General features: G+C 44.4%; 1 protein-coding gene across 1 annotated transcript in view; it reads right to left on the bottom strand.

Annotated features, from left to right (window-relative positions):
- Nucleotides 1-24,133, bottom strand: part of LOC139415323 (MAM domain-containing glycosylphosphatidylinositol anchor protein 2-like) — a 348,607-nt gene that overhangs the window by 213,765 nt on the left and 110,709 nt on the right. Inside the window, exons 2-3 of the mRNA XM_071163380.1 lie at nt 19,324-19,463; nt 962-1,136 (exon numbers count right to left, since the gene is read on the bottom strand). Of these exons, the coding sequence (XP_071019481.1) occupies nt 962-1,136; nt 19,324-19,463 (315 nt within the window). The remainder of the gene's footprint in view (nt 1-961; nt 1,137-19,323; nt 19,464-24,133) is intronic.

Below are 24,133 nucleotides of genomic sequence, written 5' to 3'. Positions count from 1 at the left end.
ATGTTACGGAAGGGAAAGTGCTGGTTTAATGTGCTTGTGTCACAGAGTAGTGGATCTGGGGAGGTTCTGGCTGGGAGCTACATAATGTTTGCTTGTCTAGGGTTCAGATGAGACAAACCGTCCTCCATTTAAGCGCACGTCTGAGGAGTTGTTGGTTGCAGCTGAAGTAAAGTAGGTGCCCCAGACAACTCCAATTAGACCTCACTATTGTTTAATGGCTAGGTTGACTAGGGTGGAAGCCACTGGGAAGGGTTGTTTATACTGTTGTCTACTGTACAGCCCCCCCCCCCCCCCCCCCCCCCCCCCCCCCCCCCCCCCCTCCACACACACAGACACAGGATGTCGAGATAGGGCCCCAATTCAACATTTAGTATTGACTGACATTTGATTGAATTGTGCAACAATTGGAATAAACCAAACCTTAAAAGATTATCATTAATTTATGGTTGAATTCTAGTTTAAAGATGAACTATGCAGAAATCACTCCGCCATTTCCTGGTTGCTAAAATTCGAATAGTTTTCCTAATCTCAGTTTATGTGACAAAACAAGCAAGTGTAGTGTAGAGCATCATTGTACCATCTAAACCGCAGTGAAATATCTTTTCCATAAGCAAAAATGTTGTGTTTTCAGCTGTTTAAAAGTGGTACAGAAAACCCGAAAGTAAAAGAAGCAAAAACAAAACTTAAGGGAAGCATTGAAATAGCGCATATAGAACCGATCTACCACTTCTTAGATTTGCTTTCAATGAGAATGACAGTTCAATAACACACATTTCTATGTGTATTTGGTCGAGTCGCCCAAAAAGTTACATTTTGCAGCTCTAAAATCAAAAAGGGAACGGTATACTAATTAGCCACGTTGAATTTTATGCAATGCTATTACATTGAGAAAGTACATTGAAATAAAAAGAACACAACCTTGACCCAGCCACTGTGTCCGAAGGTAATGTACAGTACTTACAGTAGACGTCGACCCGTATGGACTTGATGGCCGGGGAGCCCAGGCCGTTCTCAGCCTTGCAGTAGTAGCGTCCTCCCTGGTGTCTCTGGATCTTGGAGATGTGCAGTGTCTCGTTAAACACGCTGGAGTCCTGGAAGCGATCCGACACGCTGCCTGCTGTCTTGGTCCATCGGATCTGTGTAGGACACGTGGTTGGTTAGATGACTTACTTGACATAAAGCCCTTGGCTTCTTTAATCAAGGTGCATAGGCCACTGATCAATGTCTTCCATGGTTATTAAAGGGGTAGTTGTGGCACAAGGCCTGGATATAAAGAAAATATAAAGGAAATAGCAACAAAAAGAAAGCGAATGTCTGCTCACTGTTTGCTGAATTTAAATTACAAAAATTCTCACTAGCTAGAGTTACAACGCTTGGAACCCATCATGGTCTTTATCGGGTTACTGGGCATTGTTAACCTCCATCAGCCCTGGAAAGGTGAGTCCCTACTCTCTACCAATTTCCTTTTTTTTTATTACAACCACACTTTATCACCCAATATATTGTGTCCGATCCTCAAAGGAGATCTGATATCTCTATCTGATAAACCCTCATTCACAGCTTCACCGTCTTTCACGAACTGGTGCAACAACCTTAACCATGTAGCAGGGGGTGGTGATGAAGGGGGAACTAGCGTTCAGTCTCTTCCTCTGGTCTACAACATGGAGGTGTAATTGACCGTCCATCATGTATCTCTCTCTCTCTCTCTTTCTATCTTTCTCTCTCGCTCAATTTTCAATTTCACTTGCTTTATTTGCGTGACGTAATGACGTACATATTGCCGAAGCGTACTTTGGAAATGGAATGATTCATTAACAATATCGGTAACATCATGAAAAAGAATCAACATTGTCACGAGCAGGACAATCAGTAACAGCAATAATCAAGGGTGGGGGCGTTTGTATTGGAAATCAGTAAGAAAATCAGTAAATAAATAGGCAAATAACACATGTGCAGGTTGGTTGATCTGTCAGACACAATCCCTCATTTTATGGCAGGCAGCAATGTAGTGCGCTGCCAACCCACAGCTCTCTGCATCCTCCCCCAACAGGATGGGTAATCTCTTCTCATCAGAGAGGTCTTGGAAACCTTCAATAACCATTTCACATTTGGGGAAATAAAACTCTCTAATTGCTTTATATTTTTGCAATTTGGTCAGGAAATGTGGCTCTGTGTCAATTTCTGCCGCGGTGCAGTGACTCTTCAGCCTTTCCTCTACAGGGAGCCAGATATCCCTGTGTCTACCTTTCTCAATGACAAGCCTATGCTAATTAAGTTTGTACTTTGTCAAGGTTCCTCTAAGATTTTGATCAGTAACAACGGTTCAATCATTTGTCATAGTTTACTGTCGATTTATGGCTAGACAGCAATGCATTTTGCTTTGCGCTTGTGTATCCTAATAGGTGATGTACAGACGTAGGATCTGATCCCGCTGTCGCAGGAAATCTTTCCAATAAATGTAAAACGTCTCGATTATTTGAGGTTTAAAAATGCTTCCTGTAATGTGTACGCTGGGAGTCAGGAAGCAAGTTCAGGGAGTGAAATCCTTTAATATAGAAACACGAGTAGTGTACAGACATGAAACAACAACAGAAAATATATCAACCCCTACAAAAAATATCCATTAATGAATTATATACACTGCTCAAAAAAATAAAGGGAACACTTATATAACATCCTAGATCTGAATGAATGAAATATTCTTATTCAATACTTTTTTCTTTACATAGTTGAATGTGCCCACAACAAAATCACACAAAAATTATCAATGGAAATCAAATTTATCAACCCATGGAGGTCTGGATTTGGAGTCACACTCAAAATTAAAGTGGAAAACCACACTACAGGCTGATCCAACTTTGATGTAATGTCCTTAAAACAAGTCGAAATGAGGCTCAGTAGTGTGTGTGGCCTCCACGTGCCTGTATGACCTCCCTACAATGCCTGGGCATGCTCCTGATGAGGTGGCAGATGGTTTCCTGAGGGATCTCCTCCCAGACCTGGACTAAAGCATCCACCAACTCCTGGACAGTCTATGGTGCAACGTGGCGTTGGTGGATGGAGCGAGACATGATGTCCCAGATGTGCTCAATTGGATTCAGGTCTGGGGAACGGGCGGGCCAGTGCATAGCATCAATGCCTTCCTCTTGCAGGAACTGCTGACACACTCCAGCCACATGAGGGTCTAGCATTGTCTTGCATTAGGAGGAACCCAGGGACTACCACACCAGCATAAGGGGTCTGAGGATCTCATCTTAGTACCTAATGGCAGTCAGGCTACCTCTGGCGAGCACTGTGTGCGGCCCCCAAAGAAATGCCACCCAACACCGTGACTGACCCACCGCCAAACCGGTCATGCTGGAGGATGTTGCAGGCAGCAGAACGTTCTCCACAGCGTCTCCAGACTGTCACGTCTGTCACATGTGCTCAGTGTGAACCTGCTTTCATCTGTGAAGAGCACAGGGCGCCAGTGGCGAATTTGCCAATCTTGGTGTTCTCTGGCAAATGCCAAACGTCCTGCACGGTGTTGGGCTGTAACCCCCACCTGTGGACGTCGGGCCCTCATACCACCCTCGTGGAGTCTGTTTATGACCGTTTGAGCAGACTCATGCACATTTGTGGCCTGCTGGAGGTCATTTTGCAGGGCTCTGGCAGTGCTCCTCCTGCTCCTCCTTGCACAAAGGCGGAGGTAGCGGTCCTACTGCTGGGTTGTTGCCCTCCTCCACGTCTGCTGATGTACTGGCCTGTCTCCTGGTAGCGCCTCCATGCTCTGGACACTACGCTGACAGACACAGCAAACCTTCTTGCCACATCTCGCATTGATGTGCCATCCTGGATGAGCTGCACTACCTGAGCCACTTGTGTAGGTTGTAGACTCCGTCTCATGCTACCACTAGAGTGAAAGCACCGCCAGCATTCAAAAGTGACCAAAACATCAGCCAGGAAGCATAGGAACTGAGAAGTGGTCTGTGGTCTCCACCTGCAGAACCACTCCTTTATTGTGGGTGTCTTGCTAAATGCCTATAATTTCCACCTGTTGTCTATTCCATTTGCACAACAGCATGTGAAATTTATTGTCAATCAGTGTTGCTTCCTAAGTGGACAGTTTGATTTCACAGAAGTGTGATTGACTTGTAGTTACATTGTGTTGTTTAAGTGTTCCCTTTATTTTTTTGAGCAGTGTATATTAATTATATATACTGTAATCCACATAGTAGTTCACATTTCCTGTAGCTGCAGGATTATTTTCCTGCTGTAGCAAACTGGCTAAAGTTAACATCCGACATCTGTAGTTGCTGCGTGCACATGCACACACTCACTCACACATATTGGCCTTGCTTTGCCTCCAAAGCCAACACATATCTCTGCTGTTTGAGTGAGCAGAAGACGAGCAGCAGGGCATTGGAATTTGATATCACTGCATTGGCTAGCGATAGCATCGTATTGGAGACTGATAGCATCCCATTTGATGGTGATAGCATAGGATATTATCACACAAGGCTTGGGTTCTGTTGTATTGGATGTGGGTCTTATCCTATGTTCAACTTACACACTGGGAAATATATAGTTGAAGTCGAACGTTTACATACACCTTAGCCAAATACATTTAAACTCAGTGTCTCACAATTCCTGACATTTAATCCTAGAAAAAAGTCCCTGTTTTAGGTCAGTTAGGATCACCACTTTATTTTAAGAATGTGAAATGTCAGAATAGTAGTAGAGGGAATGATTTATTTCAGCTTTTATTTCTTTCATCACATTCCCAGTGGGTCAGAAGTTTACAGACACTCAATTAGTATTTGGTAGCATTGCCATTGTTTAACTTTGGTCAAACGTGTCGGGTAGCCTTCCACAAGCTTCCCACAATGAGTTGGGTGAATTTTGGCCCATTCCTCCTGACAGAGCTGGTGTAACTGAGTCAGGTTTGTAAGCCCTCATTGCTCGCACAAGCTTTTTCAGTTCTGCCCACAAATTCTCTATGGGATTGAGGTCAGGGCTTTGTGATGGCCACCCAAATACCTTGGCTTTGTTGTCCTTAAGCCATTTTGACACAACTTTGGAAGTATGCTTGGGGTCATTGTCCATTTGGAAGACTCATTTGCGACCAAGCTTTAACGTTCTGACTGATGTCTTGAGATGTTGCTCCAATGTATCCACACAATGTTCCTGCCTCATGATGCCGTATATTTTGTGAAGTGCACCAGTCCCTCCTGCAGCATAGCAAACCCACAACATGATGCTGCCACCCCTGTGCTTCACGGTTGGGATGGTGTTCTTCGGCTTGCAAGCCTCCCCCTTTTTCCTCAAAACATAACGATGGTCATTATGGCTAAACAGTTCTATTTTTCTTTCATCAGACCAGAGGACATTTCTCCATGTGCAGTTGCAAACTGTAGTCTGGCGTTTTTATGGCAGTTTTGGAGCAGTGGCTTCTTCCTTGCTGAGTGGCCTTTCAAGTTATGTCGATATAGGACTCCTTTTACTGTGGATATAGATACTTTTGTACCTGTTTCCTCCAGCATCTTCACAAGGTCCTTTGCTGCTGTTCTGAGATTGATTTGTACTTTTCGCACCAAAGTATGTTCATCTCTAGGAGACAGAACAAGTCTTCTTCCTGAGCGGTATGTCGGCTGCGCCCATGGTGTTTATACTTGCGTACTATTGTTTGTACAGATGAACGTGGTACCTTCAGGCATTTGGAAACTGCTCCCAAGGATGAACCAGTCTTGCGGAGGTCTACAATTTTGTTTCTGAGGTCTTGGCTGATTTCTTTTTATTTTCCCATGATGTCAAGTTTGAGTTTGAAGGTATGCCTTGAAATACATCCACAGGTACACCTCCAATTGACTCAATGATGTCAATTAGCCTATCAGAAGCTTCTATAGCCATTACATAATTTTCTGTAATTTTCCAAGCTGTTTAAAGGCACAGTCAACTTAGTGTATGTAAACTTCAGACCCACAGGAATTGTGATACAGTGAATTATAAGTGAAATAATCTGTCAGTAAACAATGCTGGGAAAATTACTTGTTTCATGCACAAAGTAGATGTCCTAACCGACAGCGCAAAACTATAGTTTTTTCACAAGAAATTTGTGGAGTGGTTGAAAAACGAGTTTTAATGACTCCAACCTAAGTGTATGTAAACCTCCGACTTCAACTGTATGTCCGCCAATTGAAGCTCAATAGAAGTTGGGTGATGCAACAGGACAACGACCCAAAACACAGAAGTAAATCAACAACAAAATGGCTTCAACAGAAGAAAATACACCTTCTGGTGTGGCCCAGTCAAGATCCTGACCTCAACCATATTGAGATGCTGTGGCATGGCCTCAAGAGAGCAGTTCACACCAGACATCCCAAGAATATTGCTGAACTGAAACAGTTTGGTAAAGAGGAAATGTCCAAAATTCCTCCGGACCGTTGTGCAGGTCTGATCCGCAACTACAGAAATCGTTTGGTTGAGGTTATTGCTGCCAAAGGAGGGTCAACGAGTTATTAAATCCAAGGGTTCACATACAGCACTGTGAATGTTTACACGGTGTGGTCAATAAAGACATGAACACGAATATAATTGGTTGTGTGTTATAAGTTTACGCAGACTGTGTTTGTCTATTGTTGTGGCCTAGATGAAGAACACATCAAATTTTATGACTAATTTATGCAGAAATACAGGTATTTTCAAAGGGTTCACATACTTTTTCTTCCCACTGTATACAGTACCAGCCAAGAGTTTGGACACACCTACTACAATGTTCATCAAATCAAGATATATTTTATATTTGAGATTCTTTAAAGTAGCCACCCTTTGCCTTGATAACAGGTAAAGGGTGGCTCGTTTTGATGTCTTTACTATTATTCTACAATGTAGAAAGAAAAACCATTGAATGAGGAGGTGTCCAAACTTTTGACTGGTACATTCTCTATATATATGTAGAGAGAGATAGAGAGAGAGCATTGCAGCATATCGTATCATTATCACTCCCCTGTTTCTTCTTAGAGTATGTGTGTGTTGCATCAGAGGGGGTTCAAACCCCCATACATTAGACAAGTAGATACAGAAGTATTGAACCAAAAACAATTCTCAACTCAGCAAGCTATCAATGGTGAAGCCCAGCAAGCCTGTCACTAAACACTGAGTACATTTCTTCCCTGTTATACCAGCTAAGGACAGCATGAGTTTAAAAAAAATCTCTCCTCCTCAGAAGTGAAATGAAATTAGATAATTCAGAGAGAAACTTTGGATCTTTCTTTCTTCCATCCTTTCTTCATTCCACTCCTCCACTTCTTCTCCAGATCTCCCATTATGCAAAGACAGAAAGAGAGGAGAGAGAGAGAGAGAGAGAGAGAGAGAGAGAGAGAGAGAGAAAGAGAGCGACAGAGAGAGAGAGAGAGAGAGAGAGGGAAGGCAATGCAACATATTGTATCACTCTCACCCCCCTTTTGTGTGTGTGTGTGTGTGTGTGTGTGTGTGTGTGTGTGTGTGTGTGTGTGTGTGTGTGTGTGTGTGTGTGTGTGTGTGTGTGTGTCGCATCAGAGGAGGTTCAAACCCTACGATTCCATCTTACTCCGGAGGCTCTTGTCCAAGCCAGGGGCCAGAAGCAGAGACAGAGAGAAGAGTCTTCAGATGGAGCCATGAGGTTTATTATTAGCCTGACAAGAGTCCAGTTGTTCATAGAGGGCGAGGAACCAACCAACTAGCCCCAGTCTCTGTACGTCACACAAACTAGCCAGAGTCTCTGTACGTCACACAAACTAGCCAGAGTCTCTACGTTGCATTAAAACTGAACTATAGCGCACAGATCTGACCTGAAGCGCACACACACAACCAGAGTCTCTACGTTGCATTAAAACTGAACTATAACGCACAGATCTGACCTGAGGCGCACACACACAACCAAACACACACAACCAAACACACACAATCAAACACACACACACACACACACACACACACAGGGACGACCTCTTCTGTGTACAAGACCTTCATACTGACTTAAAGAGGTTATATTAACGTCAAAACTAAAGTGCTTTATGGAAGAAGAAAAAAATTTGACAAGTAGATACAGAAGCACTGAACCAAAAAACCTCTCAACTCAGCAAGCGATCGATGGTGAAGCCCAGCAAGCCTACGCCACTAAACACTGAGTACATCTGTTCCCTATTATGCCAGTTAAGGAAAGAGTGAATTAATAAAAACAACCTCTCCTCCTCAGGAGTTAAATAAGTTATGAGCATAAATTAGATAGAGCCAAAGTCTTCTTTCCTCTCCTCCACTTCTTCTCCAGATCTCCCATCATGCAAACACAAAGACAGAGAGAGAGGGAGAGAGAGAGATAGAGATAGAGGGAGAAGGAGAGAGAGGGGGAGAGAGGGAGAGGAAGAGAGGGAGAGGGAGAGAGAGGGAGAGAGGGAGGGAGACAGAGAGATAGCTTATGAAGACCTCAGCTGAATTCAATATTCTACCAGCTTATATCCTCCCATTCATTTCCCCTCCTTTGCCATTTGTGTAAAGAGCTTTTGAGTTCCAGCACAGCGCCAATATCAATAAGTGTATTGTTCGAGTGACACTAAGAAGTGGATATTCAAATAGACTCTGTGGTTTTCAAAGGGAAAGTGCTACTGTTTGTTTCACATGGTGGTAGACCACATTATCTGACCGACTGGGAGGCTTTGGAAGTTTTTCCTGGAGCCCCACGGCCATTTCTCTCTCATGTCTTTGCCTTACTTTCTTCGTCTGGGTGCTAAAGATTGTGTATCTGGGTGGGTGCTATGCACAGAGCCTTCGAAAAGTATTCAGACCCATTGACTTTTTCCACATTTTTGTTAGTTTACAGCCTTATTCTAAAATGTATTTAAAAAATGAGAAACAAGATTCTCTGGTCCGATGAAACCAAGATTGAACTATTTGGCCAACACGACAACAACCCTAAGCACACAGCCAAGACAATGTAGGAGTTGCTTCAAGGCAAGTCTCTGAATGTCCTTGAGCGGCCCAGCCAGAGCCCAGACTTGAAGCCGAATGAACATCTCTGGAGAGACCTGAAAATAGCTGTGCATCAACGCACCCCATCCAACCCGATAGACCTTGAAAGGATCTGCAGAGAAGAATAGGAGAAACTCCGCAAATACCGGTGTGTAGCGTCATACCCAAGAAGACTCAATAATGTTATCGCTGTCAAAGGTGCTTCAGTAAAGCATTGAGTAAAGGGTCTGTAATTCTGCAAGAATTAGAGTATGCCTGGAAGTACGGTTTGACACTCTTTCTTGCCCTAAGACAGACACTGGAGATCTGAGAGGATAAGATGAGTTTACATTTTTGCTTATACCCACGTAGTTCTCTCAAATAATGTACAATTATACAATTGACAATGTATAAATGTATATTGACATGTCACGTTCTGACCGTGGGCAGTCTGTTTGTTTTTCTATGTTGGTTTTTGAGTTTGGCCTAGTATGGTTCTCAATCAGAGCCAGCTGTCAATTGTTGTCCCTGATTGAGAATCATACTTAGGTAGCCTGGGTTTCACTTTTGGTTTGTACGTGTTTGTTTCCGTGTGAGTGTTTGAGCCACACGGTACTGTTTCGGTTTTGTAAATACAGGTCATCGTTTTTTGTTTTGATTCAGTGTTCAGTGCTTTCTTTTATTAAAATCATCATGAACCCTTACCACGCTGCGCTTTGGTCCTCCTCTCTTTCTCCCGACGACATCAGTTACAAAACAACTACCAATGTATAATTGTCTTAGACGGGGAGGTCAGGAGTTGAATCTTTACATATCCACGATAAAGAGCATTAGAAAACATGACATTTTTTTTCTTGTTTATAAGCAGGGAAGAAGAATTGAGAGAAAGTCATTACAATGATAATGCTATTCTCCCTGTAAGTCAGTCAGTCTTGTCTTTGGCATTCTGATACAGAGATCAACATTTGCTTTTATGTAAAGTTGCTATTCTTGCTTGTATCTGAATCCAACAGTAACTCCCAGCAGTGATGGTCAACACAGCCACGCTGTGTCCGCCCATGCTCTCTGTCCTAACTTCTGACTGTTTTCTAATTGCTTACCATCTTTTAGTTCTGTAGAGGGTACGAGGGAGGAGGTCAGATAAGGACTCTGTGCAGCCAAGTGTGGCCAAGTATGAAAATAGAATGACCAGAGAAAATCAGCTACGGCTACATATCACTGACGAGATAAACAGTGTGACTCCATGGCACCCGATATTCTTTTGCACATACAGATATAGGATCTTAATTTGATCACCCTTTTGCATGAGAACTTTCCTGTGTTGCAGGAAATGTTAAACTTGTAGTGTATTTGAGGTTTAAAAAGGCCCCTGAAGTTTGTAATTTGCACTTCATTTTTTTTTTAAATCAACCCCTACAAAAATGTCCATTAATTAGAATCCACAGAATAATTCACATTTTCTGTTGCTGCAGGATTATTTTTCTGGAGTTGCAAACTGGCTCAAATGAAGATCCTACATCTGTGGGGAATACTGTTAATTTCAACTAAGACTCAAAGGTCTGAGGGAAATCTATTTTATCTAAATCTATTTTTAAAATAAATATGGGGGATTGGAAATGATGCAGACAATTGCATCTGCATTATTAAAAAATAAACACCAAATGTACAGATACAAAATCAACAGGTATCATAAACAATGAGAGACAAAGATCCAACTATCCAACCATCAAAATAATGACATTTCACGAAGGGTAAAATGCCTGAATCACAAATACCAAAGACTATACCGAAAGTTCCAGAGTACTGCAGTAGTCGTAACAGTATGCAATACAGTTGCATAGTAAAATGTTGCAATTTTAGGTCTCCCTAAATTAAGAATTCTCTGTAAAGCCTGTGGTTATTGATGACTCACACTGGGATTCATAGGCCTCAAATAAACCTAAATGGGGGTGGCTAGGAACACACTGCACTCCAGGCCACAACTCACCCCTGGATAAACTACACTATCTCTACAGTAGCTATATCCTTCCATGAGTATACACTACTCTACAGTATCCCAGAATAATATGGGGCAGCTATAGCCACACTCCCCACTCCAGGGCCAAAACTACAGTATCTCTACAGTAGCTATATTCTTCCATCGCCGTTGGCCCCCGAGCACTGATGCTATAGCCTGCTAGACACTCATGACTCTATCCAGGCTAATTTATACCCCCTGACCCTCTCACCCACCTGTCTGAACTCGACCCAGCCGACAATTGAAGCAGAAATGAGGCGGGGGGGGGGGTGTTTGTTTGTGTGTGTGTGTGTGTGTGTGCGTATATGTGTGTGCCTGCATGCTTGAGTGTTTGCTCAGCAGTTTAGCTGGCATATAGTCTGGCTGTATCCTCTAACACAGTGTGTGTGTGTACAGAGTGGAGGCAGGCCAGAGCCCTTTTCAGTGGATATGACAGGGGAGAGAGAGAGATGGCTTTATAATGGAAATTAATCTCACAGTGGCTGTAAGAATGAATGCTTTTGTATGTGTGATAGCCAGTAAAGTGCATGATTATGTCCCAAATGGCACACTATTCCCTACATAGTGCAGTAATGTTGACCAGAGCCCTGTTTACAATAAAAGCCAACATGCTGTCTGGCACATTAATCTAACATCCCTTGTAGCTGGTAGTCTGTTCCCATGTTATTCATACCTCAGAAGGCCATTCCTGTTGAAGAGCTAATGTACATTACAGTTAAAGTAATAGTCCTATATCCAAACAGTATCTACAGTAGCCTTCAACAGTGGGGAAGGAAGACTATTGGAATGATGCATCATAGTTTGCCTACAAAGTACATCAAAACCCTAGACAGGTTGGCAGTGAGTGAGTGAGTGAGTGAGTGAGTGAGTGAGTGAGTGAGTGAGTGAGTGAGTGAGTGAGTGAGGAAAAGGGTGAAAGGAACCGAGAGAGAGCGATGGAGAGCGAGCGAGAGAGAGCGAGAGAGAGAGCGAGAGAGAGAGCGAGAGAGAAAGAGCGAGAGAGAGAGAGCGAGAGAAAGAGAGAGAGTGAGCGAGTGAGCGAGAGAGAGAGGGGAAGCGGGTGAGAGAGAAAGAGCGACAGAGGAAAAGGGTGAAAGAAACAGAGAGACAGAGAGATAGAGAGAGAGAAAGAGAGGAAGAGGGTGAGAGAGACAGTCAGTCAGTGTACCTGGCCTCCCCTGAGATTTGAAACAACACCTCCAGCTTCACACCGCATATCGCTATCTCTTTCCTCCTTACAGCCCTGACTCACAAGTCCTTCCAATGACCTTTTGACCTCTCCATGGGAACCTGCCCTAGCGATGCTCCTGCCTGCCAACAGGTCTAAACTTGACAGGCATCCCATAATAGGAGGCTGAGGTGTGTTAATGTCGTGAGGTTAGCTGTTTGTGTTTCTGTGTGTGTGTCTGTGTGGCATGGGACAGAGAGCGCCATGCTGAGAGAAAGCTTCCACCTGGTTGGACTAGAGCCAAAGCCTCCATCAGTGGGAGGGCCTGAGGGGTTTGTGGGTAATTTAGAGAGAGTTGCTTCTTGACAGACATTAAAATAATTCATCGCTGGTGAAAATTGTCAACGACGGCCCAGTTTAGTACGCAGTTGGCCAGTCGCTTTGTGTGATACTGGCCCGCACAAGTCTCAGTCTGAGTAAAGGTATTACTAAGGGAACTGGTAGTTCTTACTGATGGGGAAACACTGTCTGGTAATGAGGACATGTCATCTTTGCAGGTATGCTAATAATAAAGTAGTGCAGGAATTGTGACATGACTTTATAGACATGACCTTCAATGGCACAATGTCGCAACGACGATTAGACTTCCATGTCAAGTGAGGTCCATAGGGATCAGTGGCTTGGTGGATAGTGGTAGTTGTGGGTTCAATTCCACATAGACTTTTATTTGGTAACCCGTGTCATAATATGTCATAACAGCTGACATAACTTGTCGTAACCTGTAATAATATAGTCATAACACTTTCTTGACCCATATATTTACACCTGTTGTTGTTGTAGTAATGAATTCTTTACAGCCATGTTTTTTTCAGCATATTTTCAAGAACTTTTTATGACAGTCAAGAAGTGTTATGACCATCCTGTGCCACTTTACTTGGACTAAGAAAATACACTTTATGACACTGTCAAGAAGCATTATAACCATCAGAATCATATATGTCAGATAGGCCTATCACGTACATGTTCTTATATCAGTCATCAGTCAAAAAAAGGGTGTCTTGTCCTGCTCCTGAAATCTGCTCTTGCATTCATCCCAGTCATCAGCAACAGAGCACTGGGGTAGGTGCATGTCTGACATCAATTTGTGTGCAATTACAATGACAATTGAATATGGTCAATTTCAGAAAATGCTATATGACATAAACATACTGTTGACAAGTAGACTGTGGTGTAATAATGGAATGTTTTGCCTTGTGTGGTAGGTTTTGACACTCTTATGTAGGTGTCATAACCAGCCATAAAATAAGGCAATATACCGTATGTCACAACAGGTCTGAATATATGTGTCATGACCACATTTTTGACAGGTTATGACAAGGTATGTCAACTGTTATGACATATTACGACATGGTTATGACCGTGTCATAACGTGTTGACGCTAGATGTCAAGTAAAGTGTTACCTTATAGGGAGTATGTGAGTTGCTTTTCATAACACTGCTAACTTCAGTAAGATTATAAGAACACTTTATTGTCCACTTTCCTTTCAGATTTACTTTCAACCCAACTGTCACGCCCTGACCTTAGAGATCCTTTTTATGTCTCTTTTTGGTTTGGTCAGGGTGTGATTTGGGGTGGGCATTCTATGTTTTGTTTTTCTATGATTTTCTATTTCTATGTTTTGGCCGGGTATGGTTCTCAATCAGGGACAGCGGTCTATCGTTGTCTCTGATTGGGAACCATACTTAGGTAGCCCTTTTTCCCACCTGGTTTTGTGGGAAGTTGACTTTGTTTAGGGCACTTTGCCTTTGAGCTTCACGGTTTGTTTTGTTGCTTTTATTGTTTTGTTTGGCGTCATTTTTATTCAATAAAAGGAAAATGTACGCTCACCACGCTGCACCTTGGTCCTCTCCTTGCGACAGCCGTGACACCAACCCAAGCAATTAAAAAATACAGGAGGAAGGTTCCTCCTAATCAAAACTGTATCTTTCTTTTCTTTTCTGGTCTAAAAACGACATATAACCTTAGGTTAGAATAGTGGTGTACTCAGGGCTACGGGTCTGCTCCTCTCTTGGAGGAGGAACAAGTTAAGTCAAATTAGCATGCGGAAGAAGAAATGACAGAACTTTAAGGAGGAGGAGAAGAAGGAGGGGAAAAACAAAGCCACCCCGGGGCTAAGATTATGAACACGCTCAGAAGATACATTTTTCATTCTAATGGAAAGATGAATTGTTATTATTCACTTACAATTATCCTTGATGAGGACTGACATCCCTTATGTTTTACCAACAGCCTCGGGACTCGTACACTAGTACAGACTACCCCCAAATAACCCCCTATTCTTCCCATCTACTTTGTAGCATGAGTCCCGACAACCCCCTTCACTCACACCAGAACCACCAGAGACCCAGGCTGCTCCATCCCTAAGCCCAGAATGACAGCCCTGTTCCTCCCATGCCATGGGATCTGACTGGGGCTCATAATGACTCACTTTCAAAGGAAATCCTGCCTCTCCCGCTACTGCCATGTAGCCCTTTGATCTCTCTCTCTCTCTCTTTATCTTTCTCTCTCCTCTGTTGTAATCTCTCTCTCTCTCTCTCTCTCTCTCTCTCTCTCTCTCTCTCTCTCTCTCTCTCTCTCTCTCTCTCTCTCTCTCTCTCTCTCTCTCTCTCTCTCTCTCTCTCTCTCTCTCTCTCTCTCTCTCTCTCTCTCTCTCTCTCTCTCTCTCTCTCTCTCTCTCTCACTTTACCCCCCCAAAAAAAAAAATTAATTACGAGTATGGAAGTCAAGACGGTGGAAAGAACAAGTTGTCGCCACGGATGAGAGCAGAAGATGAATCGCCTGTCGAGTGTCTCACTAATGTAAGTGTCCTTCACCTTTTCAAAGGGAATCTAAAAATCCATAGCCTTCTCTGCATCTGCATCAACAGGACATGTACAAAAGAATCGTAAATGTATCGATCAAAAGGGAACTAAATATGAATGAATGTAAATGGCAGTCAATCCCATCCCCAGATACACATTGGATTTGTCTAACCAAGCAAATTAATACAGTGCTGGACACGAAGTACTTCTTAATTGATGGACATGTAGTATTTATTTATTTGTTTGTGTCTGAATTGATCGCGTCATCATTGCGGAGCTGGCATGATTCATGTTTTACATGGCAGAGAATCGTGTCTGTTCTACATACCTCCATCTTACTATCTGAACGCTCCGTAACGTGGCACTCATCTGAACGAGCCCTTGGTGTCTCGTCACAGGTGAGAATAAGCATGTGATTGACGATGTCAAGAGCTCAACACTTTAATTGGTTGGAATCACGGAGAGCATAGATAAAAAGCTCCTTGTTAGGATGCTGAGGACCCATTCTGCTCGCTCAACCCTCTTTACTCTGCATTCATATCACACAGCAGTGTTGTTTCCTGTGTTTAGTTATTTATTCACTTACTTGCATTGCAATGTTGAGTTGGCAGACGCGGCGGCTGTTTTGTCTTCACACTTCTCATTAGATCTGCCAGCTTTTAATTAGGAATTTGCAGGTGCACAGTACAATACGGAGCAACAATAATTGACGGATTAATTTTATAAGCCGGTTTAGTGGGGAGACATGTGGAGTGAGAGCTCTGTGGTGCTGATACCAGTGGATGCTCTTAAGAGGAGAAAGGTGAGGACCATTCTACGCAGTGAATTTCCAAAAATTGCTATTGTGAAAAAGTTATCCTTTTTTAAATAAAACTCATGGTTCTCACCCCCTTCTATAGACTTACAGAGTAATTATGAGGACTTCAACCTATCAGAGCTCTTGTTGTATGAACTGATATGTGGTCCATCCAATCAAAGGATCAGAGAATGAATCTAATACTGAAAGCGTAAGCTACAGCTAGCTAGCACTGCTGTGCATAAAGTGTGGTGAGTAGTTGACTCAAAGAGAGAGAAAGACAATAGTTGAACAGTTTTGAACAAATTAATTTCTTCAAAAAGTAGGAAGAAGCAGCAGAGAGAGAGAGAAATAGAAAGAAAGAAAGATAGATAGAGAGAAGTAGCTTTTTCTTCTTCTTAGATTTACCTTTCATTAACTTATCTAATGTGGCTAATTTAGCCTACTCAACAACTTGACTCAAATAGAGAGGAATACTATTTATGTTAGCTAGCTGGCTAAGGCTACCCAACACTGCAACTCTTCCAAGTCAAGATAAGCTTTTGGTTTAATTAATATATTGCCACCAGGGCCCGCCAATGTAACTGATAAACTGCTTGCATTGTACACTGCATGATTGTACACATTCATTGAATTGTGGGTTTACTAACGCGTTAGTTCTAGTTTGTTTTCTATAATGTTAATATGGTGACAATGACGTAGACTGTTTAATGTTAGCGGTTATGGTATGAAGGTTTGGCTTGAAGAGGTTTTTGCACCTTGTCACAGACAGCTGTTGTGTTGTGCACTGAAGTCCACAAGTGAAGGGACAAGGTGAGAAGAAGAGAGAGCATAGATGCAAGAAGGCGTCATACAACGAGCAAAGTGATGATGTTGTGTGTGGCTGCTATGAAAGTGCACTGTGTGTGCGGGTGATCAGGGGTATATTCATTCTGCCGATTCTGTTGCAAAACACTTCTATTGGACCTACCTCAATTTGTCCAATAGAAACTCTTGTTTTAGAGAGTGGTGGGTGTTTGGACTAATGATTACACTTCAGATCAGCTAGATGCAGGCAAGAGTGTGCAAGGCGGTATTGAATGTGACATTTTCTGTCACCTTGATTACTCTAACCTCATGATGCGTATAAGGCAAATTTGTGTCACGCCCTGACCATAGAGAGCCCTTGGTTCTCTATGGTGTAGTAGGTCAGGGCGTGACTAGGGGGTGATCTAGTATATCTATTTCTATGTTGGTGCTAATGTGGTTCCCAATTAGAGGCAGCTGTTTATCGTTGCTTCTGATTGGGGATCATATTTAGGTAGCTATTTCCCCACCTGTGTTTGGTGGGATATTGATTGTGTTTTGTGTTTGTGCACCGCGTAGTCACGCTTCATTGTTAGTTTATTGATTTATTGTTTTTGCTTTAAGTTTCACATTTTAAATAAATATGTGGAACTCAACATCCGCTGCGCCGTTCTTAATGACAACCGTGACAGAATATCCCACCAACCAAGGACCAAGCAGTGTGCAACGATGGGAAAAATAAGTTGGACCTGGGAAGAAATCATGGAAGGACATGAGACCCTTCCTTGGCAGGAGTCGCAGAGGATGCAAGAAGGACGGTGACGACGCCGGGGACCGCGGCCACAGAAACCCAAAGATTTTTTGGGGGTAGGCACATGGAGCTGGCAGCTGAGCAGAGGGAAGAGCCAGAGAACATCTGGGAGGAGATAGAGAGGTGGTAGGTCGACCCAAGGAGAGTACCAGAGCCCGCCTGGGAGTCGATGGAACAGTGTGAGGAGGGATACCAGAGAATGGAGTTGGCTAGGAGTATGCGGCAACACAGGCGTTTGGAGGAGCGTGTTATCAGTTCGATAAAACCTGGGCCAGCTACACGCATCTGGCCTCCAGTGCGCCTCCCCAGTCCGGTACGTCCTGTGTCTCCTCCTCGCACTCTCCCTGAAGTGTGTGTCCCCAGCCCGGGACGTCCTGTGCCTGCTTCCTGCACCCGCCCTGAAGTGCAAGAGACGGTCAGGGAGGCATTGGGGAAGTTAGGAGAGAGAGAGATGAGAGAGATGTTGTGCAAGTGTGTTCTGCTCAACATCCGACCAGGGGATCCGGTTAGCAGTCTGGTGCAACGTGGGCTGGCTCCACCCTTCTGGTCTCCAGTGCGCCTCCCCAGTCCGGTACGTCCTGTGTCTCCTCCTCGCACTCTCCCTGTAGTGCGTGTCCCCAGCCCGGTCCGTCCTGTGCCTGCTTTCTGTACTCGCCCTGAAGTGCGTGTCACCAGTTCGGTGCCACCTGTACCGGCTCCACCCACTAGGCCTCCAGTGCGCCTCCCCAGTCCGGTACCACCTGTGCCAGCTCCACGCACTAGGCCTCCAGTGCATCTCCCCAGTCCGGTACGTCCTATGCCTGCTCCTCGCATCCTCCCTGAAGTGCGTGTCTCCAGTCCGGTGCCACCTGTGCTGGCTCCAGTCCCCAGTCCGGTATGTCCTGTGCCTGAAGTGCGTGTCACCAGTCCATTGCCACCTGTACTGGCCCCACGCATCAGGCCTCCAGTGCGCCTCCCCAGTCCGGTACCACCTGTGCCAGCTCCACGCACTAGGCCTCCAGTGCATCTCCCCAGTCCGGTACGTCCCATGCCTGCTCCTCGCATCCTCCCTGAAGTGCGTGTCTCCAGTCCGGTGCCACCTGTGCTGGCTCCATGCACCAGGCCTCCGGTGTGCCTCCCCAGTCCGGTGCGTCCAGTCCAGCTCCATGGCCAGAGCTTTCTACTGTGCTCAGTCCAGTGCTCAGTCCAGGCACGGCGGCCAACCCAGCTCCATTGCAGGAGCCTTCCTCAGCACCGGTGTCCAGTCCTGGCACGGCGTCCAGTCCAGTCCCGCTCCAGGGCAGGAGCCTTCCTTTGCGCCGATGCCCAGTCCAGGCACGGCGGTCTGGCCGGGGGCTACGACCTGCACCGTAGCCACAACCAACACTAATTATCCCCCCTACCCTCCCCATCAGGTTTCAGGTACTGTCACACCCTGACCATAGAGAGCCCGTTGTTCTCTATGGTGTAGTGGGTCAGGGTATATCTATTTCTATGTTGGTGCTAATGTGGTTCCCAATTAGAGGCAGCTGTTTATCATTGCACCACATAGTCACGTTTCATTGTTCGTTTACTGATTTATTGTTTTTGCTTTAAGTTTCACTTTTGAAATAAATATGTGGAACTCAACATCTGCTGGGAATCGGTCCCGTTCCAATTTGAGTATCATGTAGTAGCCTAAACCTATCAATGTTACATTGAGCTGGTTGAATGGAATATGAATGACAGTCATCCAATATGCTGTAACAGAAATAATGATATGCTCATATAAATAAAACAAATGATCCTCCGTAATCTTAAATGGCACCGACTGAGTCTAAGAGCATCTAAACTGGACTGGATATCTTCTGAAATTTTCATAGTTCAGAAAGAGAGTGGTGGGTGCAGTGATAAGTTAGTGTCCTGATTGGCTGTACAGAGTGATTGGCCGGTGGACTGACCTGTGGCCGTGGGTGTCCTGTGACCAGACAGGTGAGTTCCAGGGTCTCTCCCTCCCGGATGGTGTACACCCTCTCTGTGTGACGTTCTTCCTCCACGTTACACGCGTGGCCTGAGTGCACGATGCGGACCGTAGGGGGTGCTGTAGAGGACAAACAGAACATTTAGTGCATCCTAATAATTACAAGCACAGAGTCAAAGAAATGAACTCACACAATTTGCATTGGAGATGGAAAATAAACTGTGTGAAGAAATGAGTGAAGAAACAACATTTTTTTCATTCTATGCACTTTCCCTACGCCTTTTATATTGGTGCATATGTTTCCCATGCTTCTTCTCTCTCTTCGACTTTCCAAACGTGGAGAAATCTGAATCGATCTAGATGCTATCTGGATGGACTCCGAGGGACAGGTTATCAGTTTTAACAGAGTCAAGGAAGTGGCACTGAGGAGGCACACACAAACACACACACTTCCCCTCATTGATTTCTGTCTGTTTGATAAAATGATCACCCAGCTTGGCCCCGTGATGACCTTGTTATGATACACACAATCCAATATCTGTGGGGTCTGGGGCCTGATTTTCCACAGTCACGGGTTTAGCTTTTTTTTTTAGGATTACGGTTCAATTGAACAGCATCTGCAGGTATCATGTATCCCGTCAACACTCAACATGCCTATTCATCTTTATTTGATAGCATTGCAGGTAGTCTGTCCCCTCATTAAACATCAAAACATCTACAAACAAACCTCTAAACCCAACAATCTAGCCGCACAGCAATGACAAAAAAAAAAGAAAATGGGGAAAAAAAGTTTTGTGATCAATCTTGTGCGTAAAATAACCGTATTTCTCAAACTGTTCTAGTGAGTTGTCCAGAGAAATAACATAGATCATTTGTAACAATGTTTTTGGGAAAAATAACCTGTGCAATCCCTCTCTCTCCAGTAGGTCCTGCACACCCAGTTGTAACTCCACTACTCTGCAGCGCGTTCATCCCCATGTAATTACAACACAGGTGTGTGATGTTTTTCTCTCTATTCCTTACGCTCGGCCGACCATGCTGATATTTATGAGGACTGATGCTGCCTGCGGTTCACCCCTGTGTAAAGAGAGAGAGAGGTAGGGAGAGAGAGAGAGAAGAGAGGCCCAGTGGGATCATGGGCAGAGAGGCAGGGGTGGGGGACAGATCAGGTCAATAGGCCATGTCTCCTCTACCTCAGCAAAGGAGAGACGGTAGGTGAGCCCGGGGATGCACGCTAGGCCGACTGGGCCGTGAATGATGGGGTCGGATTAATTTGACCCCTAGAGGCTGATCATAGGTCTGCACATTAGTTTCTCCCTCAAATGGTTTAGGTTAGACCGCGGAAGGTAAACTGAACTCAAATCTATGCAGTTTGGGTTAAAGGAGTCTCGTCATTAGTCGCTGAGCATTAGTCGTGAGCAGTGAACAAGACTAGGGTAAAAGGAAAAATTGAAGTAAAATCAGATGGGAACATACAGTCACCGTATCAGTGTGGTGTCCTGTTCCAAAACACTCAGTGGACTCACACCCTGAAGCAGAGATCCACATTTGTCCCCAGATCTTTCTGGTCTCACAACACGCTAATAAGCCTAGCGATTATGTGTGTGTGTGTGTATGTATGTGCATGTGTGTGTTTATATGTGTTTGTGCGTGTGCGCATGTGTGAGTCGCAACAATCCTCCTATAGGCTGCACTTGGACTCCCAGACACAGTGCATCTGCACGCGCTAATCACACGCCCACCTCTTACTGCACCACTGTGACTGTTCACTGTTTGTCCTTTACTCAGCTTGTTAGCGTAACGCCCTTAAATAGCATTTAGCACGCAAACTGCTACGTAGACTGATTAACACTGAGACTGATGCCAACAACAATTGCTAACTAGTCATGCACATGGACAGAGCCTGCAGTGGGTCTTGCCATTTGGGGATAAATCCGCCAGCAGTACATTCCAGAGGGGGGAAAGAGGATTGAAAGCCTTGGCTGGGGAGAGAAAAGCTTCACACACGGCTGCCACTTAAAACAAAGGAGGCTTAGGATAAGACCCTAGGGCGCAAGGCAACACGGTGCTAATGCAATTTACTCCAATAAGCCAGTATCTCTACAACATGCTATCAGTCCTGAGACCAGCGCAGAGCAGCAGAGGAGGAAACTGGAGAAACAAGGTAATGAATGATCCTCAGAGATGCTGTGAAAGCAGCCATACGCGCGCGCCCGTTCGTGCACACAGCCGCACACGCAAAAATATGAAGCACATGAACAAATAAAAAGCTTAAGCACACACACAAGTGCACAGACGCAAGCGCAGATGCAAGCACATATGCACCAATCAATTGCTCACTGCTCCCATGTGCACACACAGCACACTTGACATGTATGTAGAGCACTACATTGAGTGCCTCTCTCTCTCTCTCTCCAATGCTGTGATGTCAGAACCTGACCTAACCCATCTTCTGGGCTCTGCGATATGTAGGGAGACTAACTATACATGTACAGTGACCTATGCAGTGTACCAGTGAAATTTAGGCTAGCTGTTGTAGTATTTAGGGTAAGATGTGTGTTAGAGAGCTGCATTCCCTCCTGCGGGTCCCGGCAGAGAGCACTGTGGCTTGGTCAGCATTTTTCATGATGCGGGCTGGAGCAGGATGAACTTTGTTATGAAAATATATATTTGTTGTTATTTCGAACGGCTGTCTTTCTGTTTTGTATGTGTTAAATATGGTATGAAAAGCACCTCTTTGTCGCACTAGTCACAAACTTTCATAGGACAAGTAGTAGCCTGCCTCTACTCGGTAGCCGACCTCTACTCTTGTGTTGGGCTTGCAAGATCAAATGTGCTTACGTGTTGTCTCAATTAAATAGCATGTAAGTTACATGCATGGGTGGAGAAGCACCCGCAGTTGTCTTTCCATGGGAATTCACTTCCTAAATATGACAAGGGTAGTAGTTTAGGCGCCGAGATTGACTGGAAATAAATAGTGATAACACACTTATTTGGGTCTGCCTGCAAATTGTCTGGCTCCTAAGTTATACTAGATCATTTTGAAACGGTTGTCTTTCTCTTTTGAAGACTATTCATTATATATTTTATTAATAGCCTAATTCCTGCTGATTTACATTCAGTAGCCTACCTTCATCCTCTTTTGTTGTGCCTGCCGAGATCAAGTGCATCTATGTGTGGTCTCAATCAAATAGCCTGTAGACTAGGCTATATGGGGAGGAGAAACACAGTGCAGTTACCTTGAACTTCCTAAACATGATTTTCAATAGTTTAGACATGACATTGACTGGAAATATTTATGTTCGGACTCCGACATTGACTGAAAATGTGTACAACACATGTAGGCCTATCATCCCGCTCCTAAAAGTTATGCAAAATGTAGCTCAAGTCAAGTAAGTGTCCACTCTGGTGGATTTCGCCCCAACTCCACTCTCTTTCAAACTACGTCCACCCTATTGGCTGATATAGCCCAGGAATACCGATAGCATATTGGGCCATATGAGAATCTGTTGTGTTGTTTTGCGCATTTTGATCTTGACTAGGTTGACAATATTGCTGGGACCGGGGCTGCAAATCGAGCTACGTTACATACAACTTCAATAACATTTCAGGACTGCGGTTGGGTTCGGGGCCAGTTGTCGCGGTGGCAGGTGGGAGACTGACAAGAAGCCAGCAAGAGAAGCCAGGGGGTGCAGTATGAAAAGCAGCGGGAGAGAGATGAAAAAATAAGTCCCGTGTGCAGACCTCTACTGTGTGTCTCAGGTTGACTGTAGTGTCAGAATTCCCTCACTCACACACACACGCACACACGGATACACGGACGCACACACACACGCACACACACCAAAGCCCGGGGGAGTGTTTGTGTGCTATAAATTAAATAACTTCCCCTGCAGTGAGGGAGAAGGGGGAATGTGTGTGTTTGTGTGTATGTGTGTGCATCCATGCTAGCTTGTGTGTTTATTGGAGGATGCAAAATAGGGTCCCACCGGACAGACAGCCCGGCCCTCCATATCCCTAGCCGACAGAGGGGAGACGGAACAGCTTTATCCACAGACAGCCAATGGAGAGATTAAATGTGATTTGGCTAAAGCATGCCTGTCACCATGGCCCTGGACTGGCAGAGACAGAGAGGCACAGAGAGAGGCAGAGGGGGTTCTTGGCAGGGACAGAGACTCTACATTTGACAAACAAATGCATGTGAAAAAAGCCCAAACAGCTGGGTCTCGTTGACGCTAGGCTTAATGTCTTCAGAACAACCCCTTAAGACCATTAAGCATGTTCTGCTAGTTTCATGGCCCTGTTGGGCTTCTCAGCGTGTGTGCATGAATGCTTGCTTGTGGAAGTGTGCGCGTGTGTGTGTGTGCGTGCGTGTTTTTTGAGCGAGTGAGCAAGAGAGAGAGAGACAGAGAAAGAGAGTGCGATTGGTGAGTGTGTGAGTGAGATAAATACAGAGAGAATAGTGCACAAGGGAACAATAACAGTATACAATGCCTAGTTTCTCTTTGTGTCTGTTATCCCACCCAGAGTCATTATCAGGAGGCCGCAGGACCCATGATCACCACTGTAGAAGCTAAGCTTCTGTCAGCTGATGTCAGAACTAGAGGTTGGTAAATCAGGAGAAAGATTACATCATAAAAGAGTACAGCAATAACATCCTTATGATTCAGGTTTGGATTATATTTTATATATTTTTTATTTTACCCCCTTTTTCTCCCCAATTTCGTGGTATCCAATTGTTAGTAATTACTATCTTGTCTCATCGCTACAACTCCCATACAAGCTAGGGA

This window comes from Oncorhynchus clarkii, chromosome 8 (assembly GCF_045791955.1).
Source record: "Oncorhynchus clarkii lewisi isolate Uvic-CL-2024 chromosome 8, UVic_Ocla_1.0, whole genome shotgun sequence".
Classification (NCBI taxonomy): domain Eukaryota; kingdom Metazoa; phylum Chordata; class Actinopteri; order Salmoniformes; family Salmonidae; genus Oncorhynchus; species Oncorhynchus clarkii.
This window is presented reverse-complemented; position numbering and strand designations above follow the sequence as displayed.